The following is a 16704-nucleotide window of genomic DNA, read 5'->3' as shown; positions in this document are numbered from 1 at the left end:
AAACTCAGTGGTAATACAGCCTAGAAGGGTGAAATGTAAACTTCCTTACTGAGCTGAATACAATTTATAAATTTTGTATGGCTGGAACTAAACTTCTTGCTGGAGTTGTTTTAAAATGTGTCTTCATAAACACTTCCCATGGAGATATTCTTTGTAAAAATAAATGTTAATAACCAGCTGACAGAGAATTTATGGAACCTCGGTCTCAACTGCTTCTTGGCCTCAGGGGATTATGGTACAGTAAACCCAAATTTATACACAGAATTAAATATACAGTAGGGCAGGACAAAGGGAAGGGGGAATGGCTTTCACTATTTTCCTAAAATTAATATAGTGACATATTCCTGTTGCTTTCACCGCAGCAGATGCATGGACTGTAAATACCAGTGTTTAATATCTCTGAGTGATCTGAGTAAATCAATTTCTCATGAAAAATGCTGGGATCTGTGCACACGGGGTAGCTTTCAGTGTAGGTAGGAATGGTGTTTCCTCAACTGCCTGTCAGGAATGACTTAATCCTGCTTTGCAGGTACTGCCTCTGCATCCCTGGGATCTGTTAATTTCCATACCCATTCATTTAGAAGGCTCTGCTGAGGCTGTCAGAGAGATGCTAATTATCATCAGCCACGGTGATCCCTGGGGAATTATGCTGGGATTGGGAAGCCACGGAACTGCTGGAGTTACACTGCAGTCAGGGATTAAAGTGATGAGTTCTGCTCCCTCTCTGCTTTTTCCTTTCTCTGGCAGCCTGGGGGACAGCTCTCACAGGCAGTCCTGGTGCTCTCCAGGTGCCTCTCAGCCCATTTTGTCTAATATTGGTGCAGATTTTATGTTAAATCATCAGCTTCATTAAGGAGCAGAACTTGGAAGTCCAGTTGATTAATTCCATGGAGCAGCAAATGATGCCTGGAGTCGGGCAGAATTCAACCAGGGGGTTCTGCTCTGCTAACAGGAGAGCTCTGGGAGGAATTTTGGGGAGCTACAATAGTGTTAATATCTGAACATCTGAACAACTTTTCCTAAGTCTTTACTACTCTGCTGAAAAAGCTGAATTTTCATTCAGAAGAGAAATTAAAATTGTCAGAACTCTGTGCTGGTGTTGATGAAATCTCCAGGAAGATAATTTTAAATAGAGGCTTTTCTTCAGGATAAATGCCTGTGTCCTTTAAAAATATTTCCTATTCTATACCAATCTGGAAAAGCCTTTTCTTTTTTTTTTCATTTTTTTCTTTTTTTTTTTTTCTTTTTTTTTTTAATAACTACAACTTCTTTATTGTGATCAAACTAAATACATTTCATTTACTGCTACAGGCTGAAAATGTGAATGCTCTTTGAATCCATTTAATCATTTGTTGTATCTTGACTATATAACAGCAAGGTGAGGAGAAGTAATGTCTGTGGCTGAATTTCCTGTAGGTAAAATCCGATGAATTGCAGCTTTTTTCTTGCTTGTGGTCCATCATTCATAATTTGGACATCAAGGTTGTGTATTCTGTCTGTGTGAAGTTAGGTCATTGTAGGCAAACAAAGTCCTCAATTTTGGAAAACTCCTGCTTGCTTTTTGCTTGCTTTGGTCCCTGTTTATATTTTTTATGGCAAAACTAAGCTTTTGGTGCTGATTTTAGCCCTTCATTGCTGTCCTGAGAGGATCTGGATCCTGTTTTCTCAGCGACACTGTTAGGAATAATTAGGCAAGTCAGAGCTGTAGGATTTTTCATGAGAGGTGATGGTATACACAAATGAAGATGCACAGAGTTGTTGTTTTTTTTTTCCACACTGAAAGGTGGGTATGACGGATTGGAAGGTATTTCTTTTTAAATTTCTTTTTAAACAATTGACTTCTGTATATAAAAATAAAGTAATGCAAAAGTTTATTGTAGAATCTAACAGGACTGCCTGCCTCTAACTACGCTGCAAAAGTTAATTTCTGTAGTTTTAGAGATCCTTATGCTGCATTTCCAAATGTCTTATGAGTCCTGACATTTTTCTGTAGTAAAGGCATCTTCTGTTTCCAGGTCCCCAGCATTGTGGGGCTGCATTGATTTAATTTCACCCTGCCCCTTCCAAACCAATGACAGCTATTTTTAGTTTTCAGTTATTTCCTAGAATACCCTATTGGAAAACTCCTTTAGCCCACCAAATAATATCACTCTTCGAAATTACAAAAAAAGAATGCCCCAAACAACAAAAAAACCTCCAACCAGCAGGAGTTTTTATTTAAAGCCTTTAATCTCCTGGGCACAAATAGTACTTGAACCATGATCCCCTTCTTGCTCTCTTATCAATCTTATTTCTTGAATTTACTCACCTGCAGAAAGTATGTTATCTGTTGGGAATATTTTCTTTTCTTAATCAATGTTTGGTGTAGGAGGTTTAATTACTGTTTTCATCCAGCAGTACTCTTTTCTGTGTTTAAATTGCTACCATTCCTCTCAAAGGTATAACAATCATTCATATTGAATTACATAATATAAAAGTGAGAAATTTAATTTCATGAGGAGTCAGGGAACTTTCCTTCCTTAAAACGCTGCTTAAATTTGGACAGAAAATATTTTCAGGATGAAAAGCTAGGCTTGTGCCTAAGACTGTCTCTCGTTTTCCAAAAGATTTTTACATTGAGCAATGAATCATATTTTGCTGAAGCTTTCTTTGGCTTTTAGTCAAGGGCTATAAATGAATTCATTAATGGGAATTATTTTTGGGTAGCAGTAGTGGGTGTGTGTTTAAAGTCCAGTGGTGATGCATGGTACTGTGGGAGTCAAGTGTATTCCATCTTTTCTTCAGCAGTTCTGAGAGTTTTAGCTTAGAGGAAAGAAACAAAACACAAAAAAAATCCCCAAGCCTGTGGTCATCAACCCTCACCCATGAGCCAGTCTGCTGCTGTTTGTGAGATTGAATTCTGGCCTGCCTGAATTCAATCTTTAAGCCTTTCTTTTTGGTATAATTAAAATAAATTAAATTTTTTAGAAAGTGAAGAAAATAAAGTGCTTTTAAAATGAATTTTAGACAGAGAAGAATTCTGTGTCTAAACAGCAAAAAACTGCTGAGCACAAGGGCTGTGTTCACCAGCACACATTGAACAGGTGAAAACACAGAGACATTTCTTTATTATGCTAGGAAAATTTAGGTTTTGTACATGAGGTTCACCTCTGGATCTACTTTTTGGCTGAAATAGAGGGTGTGGGAGGAGAACAGCAGGAAGCAAGGGTAGGAGTTATGATAGTAAAATTATTCCAGTTTGTTTGGTTCTTGACAGCAAACTGTTCTTTGTCCATTCATCACGAAGAGGCCAACTTTGAATAGTGATGTCAAAATATATAAAATAGTGTTCGTGCAAATGTTGGGCACACTGCCCCAGACAGGTGAAGAGTAACTATCACAAATATATTTTCAGCATTTAACACTGGAAAAGTATGCCTATCTGGTTAAAGTTTAGTATGGAGACTTAGGGCATCGTTTAACCCTTCTCAGCACTTATTGTAGGAATGTATCTTGTCTGTGCTGGACTTTGGAACTTGTTAATTAGCTTGTGCCTTGGAAATACGTCAGCTAATACCTGTTGTCACCCTGCAAATATCTGCAAGTGTGTGATGTACTGTAGTGCATGCTGGTGAATATTTAATATTATTAAATGTTAAGCATGTGCTTCACTGAGGGCAGAGGCTCTAGGGAGCCTCTGATTAATTTATCAGTGTTCTTGGCCAGAAACACATGTTTCTTTGAGAAATGGTGAAAATGCCACTTGTGGGCTGTATGTTACCTCCCTACTTCATTTTCAGTACACATGGATAACAATTGTGAAAGGAATGGGGAAGAAGGACTAGTTATTTACTTTCTGTGAAAAACGTTTGTGTTGAGTCTCAAATTATGGCATCTTTCATCCACGTGAGGATTAAACCACCCTAAAATGCACAGAAATGTAATAAACAGGGAAGTTGCCCTAATAGCTTCAGCCTCATTCACCACATTATTATTGAATATATTCCAGCTGAAATCTGTGCTGTTCTGGATATCGTTGTCTTGAAAATTATAGGTAATTTATGATTTCATTTTGAAAGCAGGCATACCAAATGAAAATACACTGCAGGATGTTGATAGCTGGAATTAAAATGTCTGCGTAACTTCTGAATGCATTAATAAGGTTTTTTTATTTTATTTTATTTTATGGAGGATTTTAGCTTAAGGAAGGATATGTTTGTCTTGACATTTGAGTTTTGAGTAGGTAACTGTGGAAGTGTAGAGGGTTTTGTTGTTTAAGTGTAGATAAAGCATATTTTATGAATTTACGTGGTAATTTAAATAGGTAGATGAACCTGGACAGAGCCTGCTTCACTCAGCTTCAGCAAAGGAGGCAGTGAAAATCCAGGCAGATTGTCCAGTTTAAGGTTGCTGGTCTTTCTGTCCACTGGCTAGAAAGAGGTACAGAGGGAAGATTATCTTTCTAGTCTAAATTCAGTCTTTTTTAACCTGCCTGTATGTCACAAACTTCTCCCAGTTCTGAGGCCACCTTGGGACTTACAGAGATTTTCATGAGAAAGGCGCAGAAAACAAATATTTTTAAGGGTTGTCTTGAAACACTTCAAACGTTAGATTTCTTTTGACCTTGGTTGTTTTTCCTCTTGGCAGCTCTGGAACGAAGGGATTCCTCCCTGCTGGGCAGCCCAGACATTGTGGACCCAGCTCCCAGGAGAAAACGAAGGCAAAGGACAGCAAAACCTACAGGGCCAGGAGCCAAGGTGGCTAATTACGAGGCAGAGCAACCAGCCCAGGAAAAGTAAGCAGGTTTTAAATGTATTGAAATGTTTGTATGCTCACAGACCTCACTGGGGTCGTGGGACCCCAAACCCAGCTTGGCATGGACAACCCCTGGTTGAGGAGGTTCCAACCTCACCGCCCTGAGATTCTGCCTTTGGGATTCCAGTGCAAAGAAATTACCTCTCAATTCCATCTTTAACAGATTTTTTTTCTGAACATGAAGTCTCCAGGCAGAAAAAATAGTTCGCTCTTACGACACAAAGGGGGTCAGGATTTGTAACAATTTAAAGTATTTTTCTTGTGTCCATTTCAACTTATGGAAGTCTTTACACGTTTTCTGGGAGGTGCTTATAGCTGGGAATAAAGTTCCCTCAGAGCTCTGATGGGATTGGTAGTGTTTCTTCAAAAACCAGGTTTTTTCCCCCTAAATATATGGCAAATTACATTTGAAAATACATATTTTCCATTTTTATCTGTAATAGTCCATGGATTGTAAACTCTTTAAACAGCTATGGACACAAGTAGATTACAAAGACATTTCCCATGATTAGCAAAGATTTCTGTTTAAATCAGCAGGAGAATTATCTCATTTCAAAGTAAAAGTTGTGGTTTGATGCCAGCTAAGAATGTTTGCATTTACAATCCTGTTTTATTAGTTAAAAAATAGCATTTTTTTAGGATGGTGTAGAAATATGTCAGACCTTGCTTTTTTTGCTCATTGCAATGGAAAATGCACTTTCCGCAAGTTGTATCTGGTCAGTTTGGATTTGGTCAAATTTGGATTTTGACAGCCTGCCTGTGTTTGTCTGAAATTCAGGTTCATTTTATTTAATACTGATTGTTGAAGGAAAACCTGTGGAGGCAAAGTATTGCAAACAAACAGAGGCCTTGGACTGAGTAATTGTCTGTTTATGAATATCTGAGTCCTGTGTGTAGGGGGACAACTAAGAAGATAATGATATTTTTGTTTTAATTCTTTGAAATAAGGCAAATTTTAGTAGAAACAGAGCAGCATTATGATTTTCATATGTGCGAAGAATTTCTACTCTGCTTACAGATTGAGTCAGGGCTGAATCTAAAGAGTAGCTCTTCTTACTGGCTTCAACATAATTAGTTATATTTTGAGAGTGGACATATGGAACATCCATTCTATCAGTCTCTATCTGCATTTTTCTTTTTTGCACTTTATGTGGCAGTGGCAATTCTTGGATTAGACAGGAAGATAGGAAATATCCCCGTTTACCTGAAGCATTACAAAAGCTGAACTGAAATAATTTCCACTTTGCTGGTTATTTTTCTCAACGTCACTGAAGTTTCTGAGCTTCACCTGGAGTCTTTTGCCAGCTGCTAATCAAGTTTTCAGTCAATTTGCTTGGCTAATAATTTTCACTTCTCTTCAGCCTGTCAAAAGTGGGGAGATGTAGAATTAGCACCGTGATCCAGTTCACAAATAAAGGTGTTCTTTTTATGGAGTCATTTGTAATTACTCCAGTAATTTGTGCTGATGGAATGCCAGATCCTTGGTGCTGCAAAGGGCTTTATCTTAAGCTGACAGCACGTTGGGGTCCTGCCCAAAATGTTTTCCAGTATGGTGTCACTGAGCTAAAAGAAAAAAAAAAAAAAAAAAAAAAAAAAAAAGAAAAAAAAAAAAGAAAAAAAAAAGAAAAAAAAAAGAATTAAAACTCATTTATCCAAGCAAAAGGGCGGGGGGGGGAAGTTAACTTGGAAATTCCTTCACCTCTGGAAGCGCTCCATCACAAACAGGGAGATGGGGAGCATGTTCTGGGATCAAGAGCCAGATTTGATCTGATTCCGTGATCACGTCTGCAAATGCACCAAGGAGTCCTCCCTCCTTCTGGGCTCTCCTGCTCAGACCTGCAGCCAGGGCTGGCTCCCTAATGTAAACACAAATGTGAACGCTTCGAGGCCAAGTCACACAAAAACCCTTCTCCCACAGGTCTTGCTCTATCCAACAGAGCTCATTCAGGGTTATTTCCCACGTGGAATTTCTGGTGACATCACCAGCGCTCTCCAGGCGAGGGAAGGGCGGCCACAAACCCAACACCACCAGCCTGATGCTGCCCTAAAGCTGCAGCATCCTGAGTTCCGTGGTGCAAGATCCTTAAAAAAAAAATACTTAAAAACACCTTTTCATCAAAGGAAAGCGCCCAAGGTTTTCTTTTCCCTTTGCCTTTCAGATTGTTTCTTGACAAGACGAGGTTTTTCAGGGTTATCACATAAGTTGTGTCTTAACTTTTAAGAAAAGTTGTGTCTTAACTTTCATATACTTCTCATAAGACTTCACAGTATGCTAAGAAAGTAGCATTTATCTTAAACTCAAGAGCATCTTAGTAAATACTAAGTCATCAAAACCTAAGGGATTCTATTTCTGCAAATATTTTAGATTTATGGATGTTGAGGCTAGTTGTGTGGCAATTCTCTGCTCCATGGAATGAAAATATATTCTTGGATATGACCAAAAATACTCAGAAGAATGCAAATAAAAATCTGTTTGACACAGAAATTGGAGCAAAAGGAGTGCTGCCTTTCTCATGCTTTGTGTGTGGGTGCAGTGGCAGGAAAAGGACTTCAACTGTATTTATCCATTTATCCATTTATCCATTTATCCAGTATTACTGTGGCAATTTATTCAAGGGCTAAATCAACATTTTTAATGAAACTTGGCAATGTGCTTTGGATAATATTAAGCTTAGTGAAAGTAGCCATGATAGCAGCAAGGAACTGAACTAGGATTTGTGGAACAAGGTCACTAAATGAACTGTTTAATTATTTGCTGAAATAAAGATGTACTTTAGGATAAAGTAGAAATTTACAATAATTAGTGGGGTAGCCAACTGCCAAGAATGAGGTTTATCCAGCTCTCTAGCAGGTTGTTCTTAAATCAGAGATATCCACTGGAAGGAATTGTTTCTTTGGGCAGAAAGATGTTACTTTTAGTTAATAACAGCTGACCTATGACTCTTAATTTACACATTTTAAAAATATTTAAAGACTAAAAGTAGATCTTACTTTTCAAAACGCAATTGAGCCGGGAAGTAAAATAAAATTATTCTGATTCCAGTACACCATGATGGTCTTGGTGCAGCTTTAACTGTAACTTAATATCTGGCAATTTCCTAAGGTGCAAGGCAGAGATAATATATAAGTCAACTTAAGATGCAAATTCTGCTTTTCACAATTTGCATTTTGTAATTGGAGGAGAAAAAAAAAAAAATTAATAAGAGCATTCCCAATCCACAGTTAGAAGTTATGCTTATTGAGGCATTGCCCAAATCTCTTTGGGGGCTGCATATGAATGGCACTATTAGCTGTGTGGAATATGCATTTAATATAAAGGCTTAGCTGTATGGCCTGTCAGCATGAATCCTGTAAATAACTGGATGCTTCTCTAATATTTTCACTTTAAAAGTCCTGGAATCTACTTGAGAGCAGATGATGGCAAAATGTTTAATATCATTTTAAAAATGAAGCGTAGTCATTGAACAAAACCTGCAGTCACAGACTACAGTGGAACAGAGATGGAGTCTCTATAGCTAAAATAAAAATAAATCAGAAAAGGCTTCCATTTCTAGTGCAACTTACCCCTTTCCACTTTGATTTATCAAAATTGAGGGGTTTTTTAAATGACTTAAGAGAAACAAAACCTTTTTATTTCTGTCTTTCATTTTTTGCTAATAAAGGATCTTTTATGGTCCTCATTCACACATGCGTTTCCTAGGAGAAAGGCTTTGCTGGATAAGGCTCAAAATATCTATAAGTTACTCTGTATATTTCAAAATATAATCCATTCCTGCTGCTCAAGGGTTTTCATAATTTCTGTGCTATTTCATGCATGCCTGCCATTGAGTGGATGTACAATTACAGAAGTGGTTTGGGGAAAGGCATCTTAAATACAGGAAAAACATTCTTATGGATGCAAATACGCTGGATTCTCCTGAGAATAAGACTAGAAAAATAATTTTTAAAAAAGTTATTACAGAGGAAGTGATAATTCTTAGAAGCAAGTGTTAAGAGGTACTCTTAATCCAACAGACTGAGAAGTTACATGTATTTTTTTCTTTTTTTTTTTTAATGAAGAATTCTCTGTTTGCACCGAGCACTGTGACTCTGACTTATTAGTTAACTTGCGTGCCAAAAATTTCACTTTATTTCAGTTTCATAAGTCTAGTTTAGCACATTTGATGTCACTGTTACTGCCTTTTTCTTCTTGGTTTTTTTTTTTTTTTTTTCAATTGAAATTCGACTTTTGCTGGCTTGGTACCTCTTGCTTGAGTGATAAAATGGAGTGACTGTCAGAATCAGGCCTAAATTTAAATTGAAGGAAAGAGATACCTTACCCCACTGCATTTGGCTTTGCTGAAATTTCGAGGAGCAGGTCAACTTGATGGGATCTTTGCCACCAGTAATTAAATTATTTACTTTTTTACACATAATCCCTGCTACTTCAGCGAGCTCTAAAAGGGTTCAAGATATTTTTAGGAGCTCTCAGAAGCACCCAAGCAAACCAGAGAAACATAATCAGCTTTCTGAGAGTGTGTTTGAAGGTCCCAGGAGCTGCCAGGAGGAGGCTTGTGCCACCTGCCTTGACACCCCGTGCTCCATCAGAGGCCAAGTGGGGAATGTAATATTTATTTTAAACACGATTGTTATGGTGCCCACACTCGCTGTTTGTTCTTGACTTCAGGGCCTGATTAAACTTAGTCATGTGTGTAATTGTGGGCAGAATGAGCTGCTGCATGGTTTTTACTTGTTAATGATAAATGTGGGTTTTTTTTCTTTTTTTTTTTGGCCACTGTTCACGCTCTCCTCCCTTTCTGTATCTTCAAAAGGTTTTTTTTTCGAGTCTTCGCAGGTATACGTAATTTATTAGGAAAGAAATCCTTTAGCATTCTATCCCAATACTGTAATAAGCTGGACTTGTCTTTCTTTTGATGAACTTCCACCCCCTTAAAAGCACTCGGAGCCTGTGGTGAGCCCAGGGCTCCCTGGGGATCCTCCCTCTGCATTTGTTTAATTCATTGCTTGCGGTTCACATTTTTGGAGCTCTAATGCAAAGTTTATTTAAAGTGTGGTCTGCCACCACCAGTGACTCAGGTAGGAGAAACCACAGATCTGCCCTGCAATCTGGCATTCTCAGAGGGTGACAAACCAGACTTTGGGTTTTCTGTCTCACACAACAGCTCCTTCTTCTCGTAAAAGTTCAACCAGGCAAAAAATTGGGTTCTGCTGAAAATGACACCAGAACCTTCCAGAGGGAGTGTGAAGTTCACACCACAGTTACCCCTTTTTAGGGAAAGCTGTACTTAAGAGCTCGTGATGACATGTCACTTTTGTATTCTCCTAAGTGCATTTATTTTATACAATAGGAGAGAACTTCCCTGGATTGGCAAACACGGTGATCACTGTGATCTTTCAGTCAGTCACTGCAGTGAATGTGTACAGCAATGAGAAGCTCATTCTGGCCATCATTAATTTATGGAATGCAATGTCTAGAAAGTTTTTGAAGATTACTTGTTCAGGCTGAAATGTAAACAACTTAATAAATCTCTTAGAAGTGGATGGTTGGGTTATATGAGCCTTTAATGTGAGTATTACACCAAAAAAATTTAAATAGTGAGTTAAGGCATCTTTGTGATTCATGCATGCTTAGCATTATCTTGTGCTTTTGGTTTTCTTTCCTTTCTTTCTTTCTTTCTTTCTTTCTTTCTTTCTTTCTTTCTTTCTTTCTTTCTTTCTTTCTTTCTTTCTTTCTTTCTTTCTTTCTTTCTTTCTTTCTTTCTTTCTTTCTTTCTTTCTTTCTTTCTTTCTTTCTTTCTTTCTTTCTTTCTTTCTTTCTTTCTTTCTTTCCTTCTTTCCTTCCTTCTTTCCTTCCTTCTTTCCTTCCTTCTTTCCTTCTTTCCTCCTTTCCTCCTTTCCTTCTTTCTTTTTTCTCTCTTTTTCTCTATTTCTCTCTCTTTCTCTCTCTCTCTCCTTCTGTCTTTCTCTTTCTCTCTCTTTCTCTCTTTCTTTCTTTTCCCTTCCCCTGACTTCCCCCTTTTCCCATCTGGTTTTGCTCCACTCTCCCCTACTCCCCTCCTTTGCCATAACACTGGCAGCAGCAGTGTGCCATCACTCACACCAGTTTTGCCTTAGAGCAAAAAAAAACCAAAAAACCAAAACAAAACAATAAAGCCTTTGATTATACTATTGCAAAAACTGTATAAGACATTAATCATTGGGGGGAAAACAGTGGTAACAAAAAATCTAGAGTAATTCTTCATTTCAGCTCGAATGAATAAAGCAGAAATAAATGCAACAAAGCACAGCTGGTTTTCTCCTGGTGGTGCTACCTGTGCAGTGTCTTTATTTAACTGAACAGTAGATGATAATGAGGCTTCCACCATCCACGTGGGAAGGGGTGATTTATTTCCATGGGAAGTGGAAGGAGTTGGGATCCACCATCACCATTTCTCCCAGCTCCCCAGGGAAGGGTGGGATAACGTGAAGGCTGAAGGCCCAGGGCAGGAAAAAAATGAGCATTGTCTGCTGACCTCAGAGGCTGCCATTTCTCCTGGGAAAAGCCTCTCAGCTCTCCAGTTTGGAGCACATCTCACAGGTTTTTGTCACTGGTAACAGCCCAATAATTGACTGCTGATGGAGGAGTTATTACTCAGTAAGGCTGACAGGACTCTACCCTCTGCTGTCTCAGGGCATGTTCCTTAGGTCAGGGTTTTATTGCTGTGACAAATCTGGTGAGATATGTGTCTCCAATGATTCATCTATAATGCATTTCACTGAAAAGCTTCCAGAAAATTTATTTCGTATTTCAGGCTGTGAGATTGCAAGAGAAGAGTTTAAAAAATGGGAATGATGCCTTCTTCCTCCATTACCTTTCTGGTAAACGTTTTTGGTGATTTTCCCTTGCCTTTGCAACAGAGGTTTTAACTGGAGTTGTGTTTTCCCTGACTTTTTTAAGCCCCTCTTAGGTAGGTTGTGGGTTGGAGTAATTTAATTTATCACACTATGCGTTAGTTTTGTTAAATACTGAGCACCCCGATGGGGTGTTTTAATGTGGGAGGCCAAAGAATTTCTCCTCAGAGGTAAATTACACTAAGAAGGAGGGAAGATTGTGTGTGGTTGAGGTAACCAGCAGTACTGGAACAGTTGTTGTCTTTTGAAGTAGACCATGCTGCAACATTTTCAGCCTTTGAGGGTAAAGGGTGGGAAGCTAAGGAAAGGAGACTGTGTTAAAAGCAACAAAGAAGGCAGTATTTGAAATTCCATATGCATCCGTGTGATGAGGGTGCAGGAGCAAACGTGCACTTTCTGTGTGAACGCTTCTGCAAAGGGCTCTTGATGGTGCCATTAAACCTCAAATTCCCAAAGCAGCTTTTCAGGCAGGATTATTTTCACATTATTTGTCATAGGAAGGAGCAGGTAACGTAGGGGCCTGAGATTCTGATCAGGTGCTGGCAGGAGATTGAGGTTAGGCTGGTGGGAAGCCCAGGTAACACCTCAGCCCTGGTGTCAAAAATAGCATGGCAGAGAATAAGAGGATAGCTTGGCTCTATTAATGACATAAAGCTGCCTCAAATACCTGTTTCTGTTGTCCTTTGGACTGGACATGAATTTAAGTCTTCTTCACTGCACTGAATTGGAGTATTCTGTATTGCACAACTGTCTGGGAAGGCCAGTAATCCCTTAAATCATAATGGACCCCAGGAAACCTTCTGGAGAAAATCCTGTGCACAGAAATACACCAAAGCTCATGATGATGATCTGAGAAAGGATTTCACAAGCTCTTGCAAATGCTGATTGCTCTGCTGAGGTGATTGCTCAGTTCAGTGCACTTTTCAAAATTCAGATTTGCTGCATGAAACTATTAATCTTCCTATTTTTATTTCTCTCCATCCTTTTTTCTCTACTTAACTTTTTACCATTTTTTTTCCCAGAAATGTCTCACCTCAGCAAAGCAGGGCTAAAAAGCTACCATTTATATTTAGCAAGACTTTCTTGAATTTCTTTATGCTAAAATAAGTGCTTAATCCTCTGCTTAAAATCCAGAGAACTAAATGCATGGGAATTATTTTTCCAGTGGTGACTTTACTCCTCAAGCAGTGGTGGATGTGTCTAGATTGTCTGCTTTTCTTCACCTGCCTAATTCCACTGATTACTGTTGATTGTGAAGACCTGGGTCCAGCCAATGAGAAATATTTTATGAGATTTGGGTGTCCTTCTAGGCCTCTTGTGTGTGATGCATAAGGATGCTGCTGAAACTGAAAGGGATACAGATTTTCTGTTCCAGAATGCTTGAATTCTGGTGCAAAACCAGAGCAAAATGGGGAAAAGGGCTTGTACTGTATTTATTTTAATGCTGTTGCTGCCTCAGAATGGCTTGGAGAAGGATCAGGAGGAGGTCTGGAGAACAGAAAAGGGTGGCACTGGACACGTCTGTGAGCAGAGACAGGAGAGGGAATGTGGTGAGAGGCACTGATGGTGCATTTGTTTTCCTGTTTACCATGCATCTATGTCTCCCCAAAAGCAGTAAATCAAGCCCTTGACATCCATGGCAATGAATTTCCAGAGATATTTAGAGCATCCCCAGATCTGGTCGCAGTGGGTAAATATTCACAAATTTATACTCTGTGACTAATACATACGGTCTGAGCAAAATGCACTTCCATGGTCGGGTGAGGGGACTCATCTGTTTCTGTCAGCCTGTGTCAGAATTCCTGTGGCATTAATCAGGACCCCTTCCTGATGAGTTCTGCCATCTGTGGCAGGGCACAGAGCACATACTCATGCATCGGTCCAAAAACTTTCAGAATTAGAGTTGCACAAATCAGGTCTCTCCTAAAATTATTTGACTACTTTTCACTCTCCTTGAGCATAAATAAAAAAATGTCCTTATTAGAAGCTGCAGGAGGTGCAGAATTAGATTAATATGAGCCTTGTTAACACAGAATATTGCTGACACACTCCCTTGATTGCTTAATAACACTTAAAATAATTCCTTACTTTATTCATCTGTCAAACCATTCATAACAATTGTCAAGTAGCTGTTGCATCACTCAAGCTTGAACATACAACCAGCAATTTGAAAGCTAATTACATGCTTGTGTTTTCCTCACACAGTTTTTTGCATATCAGCTGTTGTAAGTGGACTGGGTGTAAAACTGAGGGAAAACGGTCAAATTTCAAAAATGATCAGCAACAGAGTCAGTGTTGTAATGAATCCTAAATAGCAGAAGTGAGATAAAATGAAAGGCTCTTTTCAAAATTGTTTTGATGATTCAAAGTACTGAGGTAAATTAAAATCTTAACAGTCGTGTAGCCACTGGCATCAGTGTTTCATCTTGTACATTTAGAATGAGCACAGTAATAATGACTGAAACTGAGGAAATGGGAAAAATGTGCCAGAAAACTCCACTGTTTGGTGAGGGTGAGTTTCATTCTAGGTCTCATGCCAGAAGGAGATGAGATTGCTCATGTGCTTCTTTAAAAGGTGTTAATTATTCAAGAGCATAGAAATAAATATTTTATATTCCACTTATATAGATCCCCCAAGGAGTATTTGACATCAAAGTAAGAGACCTGTCTGTTAAGTTAAAAAATTGTACCTCTGGCCTTGTGTTTATCTGGAAAAGATAAAGAAGGTATTTAACTTGAGAAAATAATTTATGAGAGGGTTGTTGAAAAAGGTGCTAATTGTATAAAAAGGTTGAAAGAAATTTGTTTTATGTTGTAGAAGCTCACAGAGATTTGATTTTCTACAGACATCACAGAACACAGAGAATGTTCACTGAATTTAGCAGGAATCTGAAAATGATTACTTTTTTGGTTTTTTTAACATATTGGTAAGTTTTCCACATAATAATTAAAATCACCAGGTTCTGAGCTATGATTTGACCACAGGAATAAACTTTCATCAACACCTAGTTCATACTGTGATCTTCCCCACTCCCCAGATTCCTGAACAACTGCATAAATTATTTTCACAGGGGTTATTTTTTGTTCAGAGAGGAAAATGGTTCATTACTCATCACTTCAATGTTCTGCCACAACTGGCTAAACACTGAAGTTGCAGAAGTGTAAAACCAGAGTAAAGTGGTGATAAATCATTTGGTTTCTGCTGGGGATGTGAACCATCCAGAGAGTTACTGCTTTAGTCCCTCTGGAGCTGATCCTTGGGTAAGTACTGAACTACCTGAACAAAATTCTGCTTTTATTAAGCTATCCTGACAAAATACATACTTTTATAAAGAAAACCTTAAATCCTTTAGGCTAAAACTCACCCCTGAATAGGAAAACATTTCTCCAAGGAGTGAACCTCCTGGATTTGCTGTATGTCACAAATACAAAATTATTTTTCCGTTCAAGTGCTGTGTCAGTGTCAAGCTGTTCTGGAACACCAGGTTAGGAAAAACATATCTTGATATTAAAACTCCTCTCTAGTTGTATATCTGTGTAGCTACAGCATTGACTAAAAATGTTAAATGAAAAAAAAAAAAAAAAACAAACAGATTATACCCAGTTGTGTTGATAAAACTGCTCAGAACCTGAGCAAGTGTCTCAGTTGAAGTAAAAACAGATTTGAAGACACAAAACAGAAGATGTCCAAATAAAAATAAAACATTGTCAGGATGTGATGAGTTGCCTGTTGACTCTTTAAGTGATTCAAAATACTTTGCGAGCTCCAAAGGTTTTAAAAGAGGCAAAACCATCAAAATTTTTATCAATGTTACTAAGAGCTGTCCTGGAGCAAAATGTGTAAGCAAAATGTCCAAATAAAATATCCAAACCGGTATCCCCCAGCCAGTGATGGTGGCAAGGGAGAGAAGCAGGAGGGCAGGAGAGCAAAGCTTCTTTTTTTTACAGACACATGAAGTCAGTGCAACTTCCCTTTGAGGTGAGTGTTGTCCTTCCCAAATCTGGGAACACCTGGGGTTGTTTGGGACAACAAAGCTCTGGGGCAGGTGGTGGCTGGCATGGCTAAACAGAGGGAATAACACAGCAGGAGGTTTGGGAAAACCATGTCAAGGCACTGGAATAAGCAGGGATGGGATTGCAAGGGCTGGAGGGTTTGGGGTGAGGTGAAATTCAGATTTAGAGGGATATGGTGTTGCCCAAGCGAGTCTTTATCCACTCTTTGGTGTGAGACCTCTCGGGCTCCTGTTTGCCTTGCCACTTTCTGCCCTCCAGCACGACACTTGAGAGGCACAGAACTGACGGCCTCCTGCATGCCTGGTATGCATTTACACCTTTTCTGCTCTAACTGACACCAAATCAACCATCACATCTGCGGGCAGGAGGAGGAATGCTCGTCAGGCTGTTTACTCAGCGTGACTGGGTGCAGGATGCTGCCAGAGACCACAATCCTCCCTTCACAGCTTCTCTCATGCAATGATTTGCAAGGCTGAGATGTTCCTGATGCTGTTATCACCTTTCCTTGGGCTAGATTTACAGAAAAAAAAAGCCAGTTTTTCGTGTCACCCTGAGGCAGTGTCAGCCAGACACTCCCCTTCTTCATGGTTTTGTTCACACCACTCCCGGCTCTGCACCAACTCCTGTTTCTTGACGTGTTCACATTTTGCCCAGCTAAAAACACAGATTTGCTGTTTCTGACTTTTCTGTTGCTGAGGTCCCTTTGAAAAACCAGCCCACAACTGGGTAGATCACATTGAATATGGTGGCACATGTAATTTTCAGACATCACTTGAGTTTCGTGATGCGTCAACCAGAATGTGTATTTCTGTTCCAAAGAGAAAAATACAAGTGAAAGGAAAAAAAAAAAAATTGAGGGAAATTTGTATTAGTAAAGTTCATTACTGATATGACAGGTAGTAAATAGGCGTGGATGTTGTTGGACAGGGGAGTATGTAGGTCCTATCCAAGCCTTTCAAATTGCTTGAATCACCCTGAATCTAATCTGGCTATTCATATTTTTGG

The 16704-nt window shown here is 39.0% G+C and overlaps 1 protein-coding gene across 3 annotated transcripts in view; it reads left to right on the top strand.

Moving 5' to 3' along the window:
* XRCC4 (X-ray repair cross complementing 4) overlaps positions 1 to 16704 on the top strand; it is a 142788-nt gene that overhangs the window by 82623 nt on the left and 43461 nt on the right. For 2 of the 3 annotated variants that reach the window (XR_008441438.1, XM_054004164.1), the window contains exon 7: positions 4627 to 4774. Coding sequence is in view for 2 of the 3 variants with exons in the window: in XM_054004164.1 (XP_053860139.1) it covers positions 4627 to 4774 (148 nt within the window). In the remaining variant the exon portion in view is untranslated. Of the gene's footprint in view, positions 1 to 4626; positions 4775 to 5951; positions 6287 to 16704 lie in introns of those variants that run through there. The other variant, XM_054004165.1, reaches the window with a different exon arrangement.

This window comes from Vidua macroura, chromosome Z (assembly GCF_024509145.1).
Source record: "Vidua macroura isolate BioBank_ID:100142 chromosome Z, ASM2450914v1, whole genome shotgun sequence".
Classification (NCBI taxonomy): domain Eukaryota; kingdom Metazoa; phylum Chordata; class Aves; order Passeriformes; family Viduidae; genus Vidua; species Vidua macroura.
The sequence above is the reverse complement of the archived record's forward strand: the minus strand, read 5'-3'. Positions and strand labels throughout refer to the sequence as shown.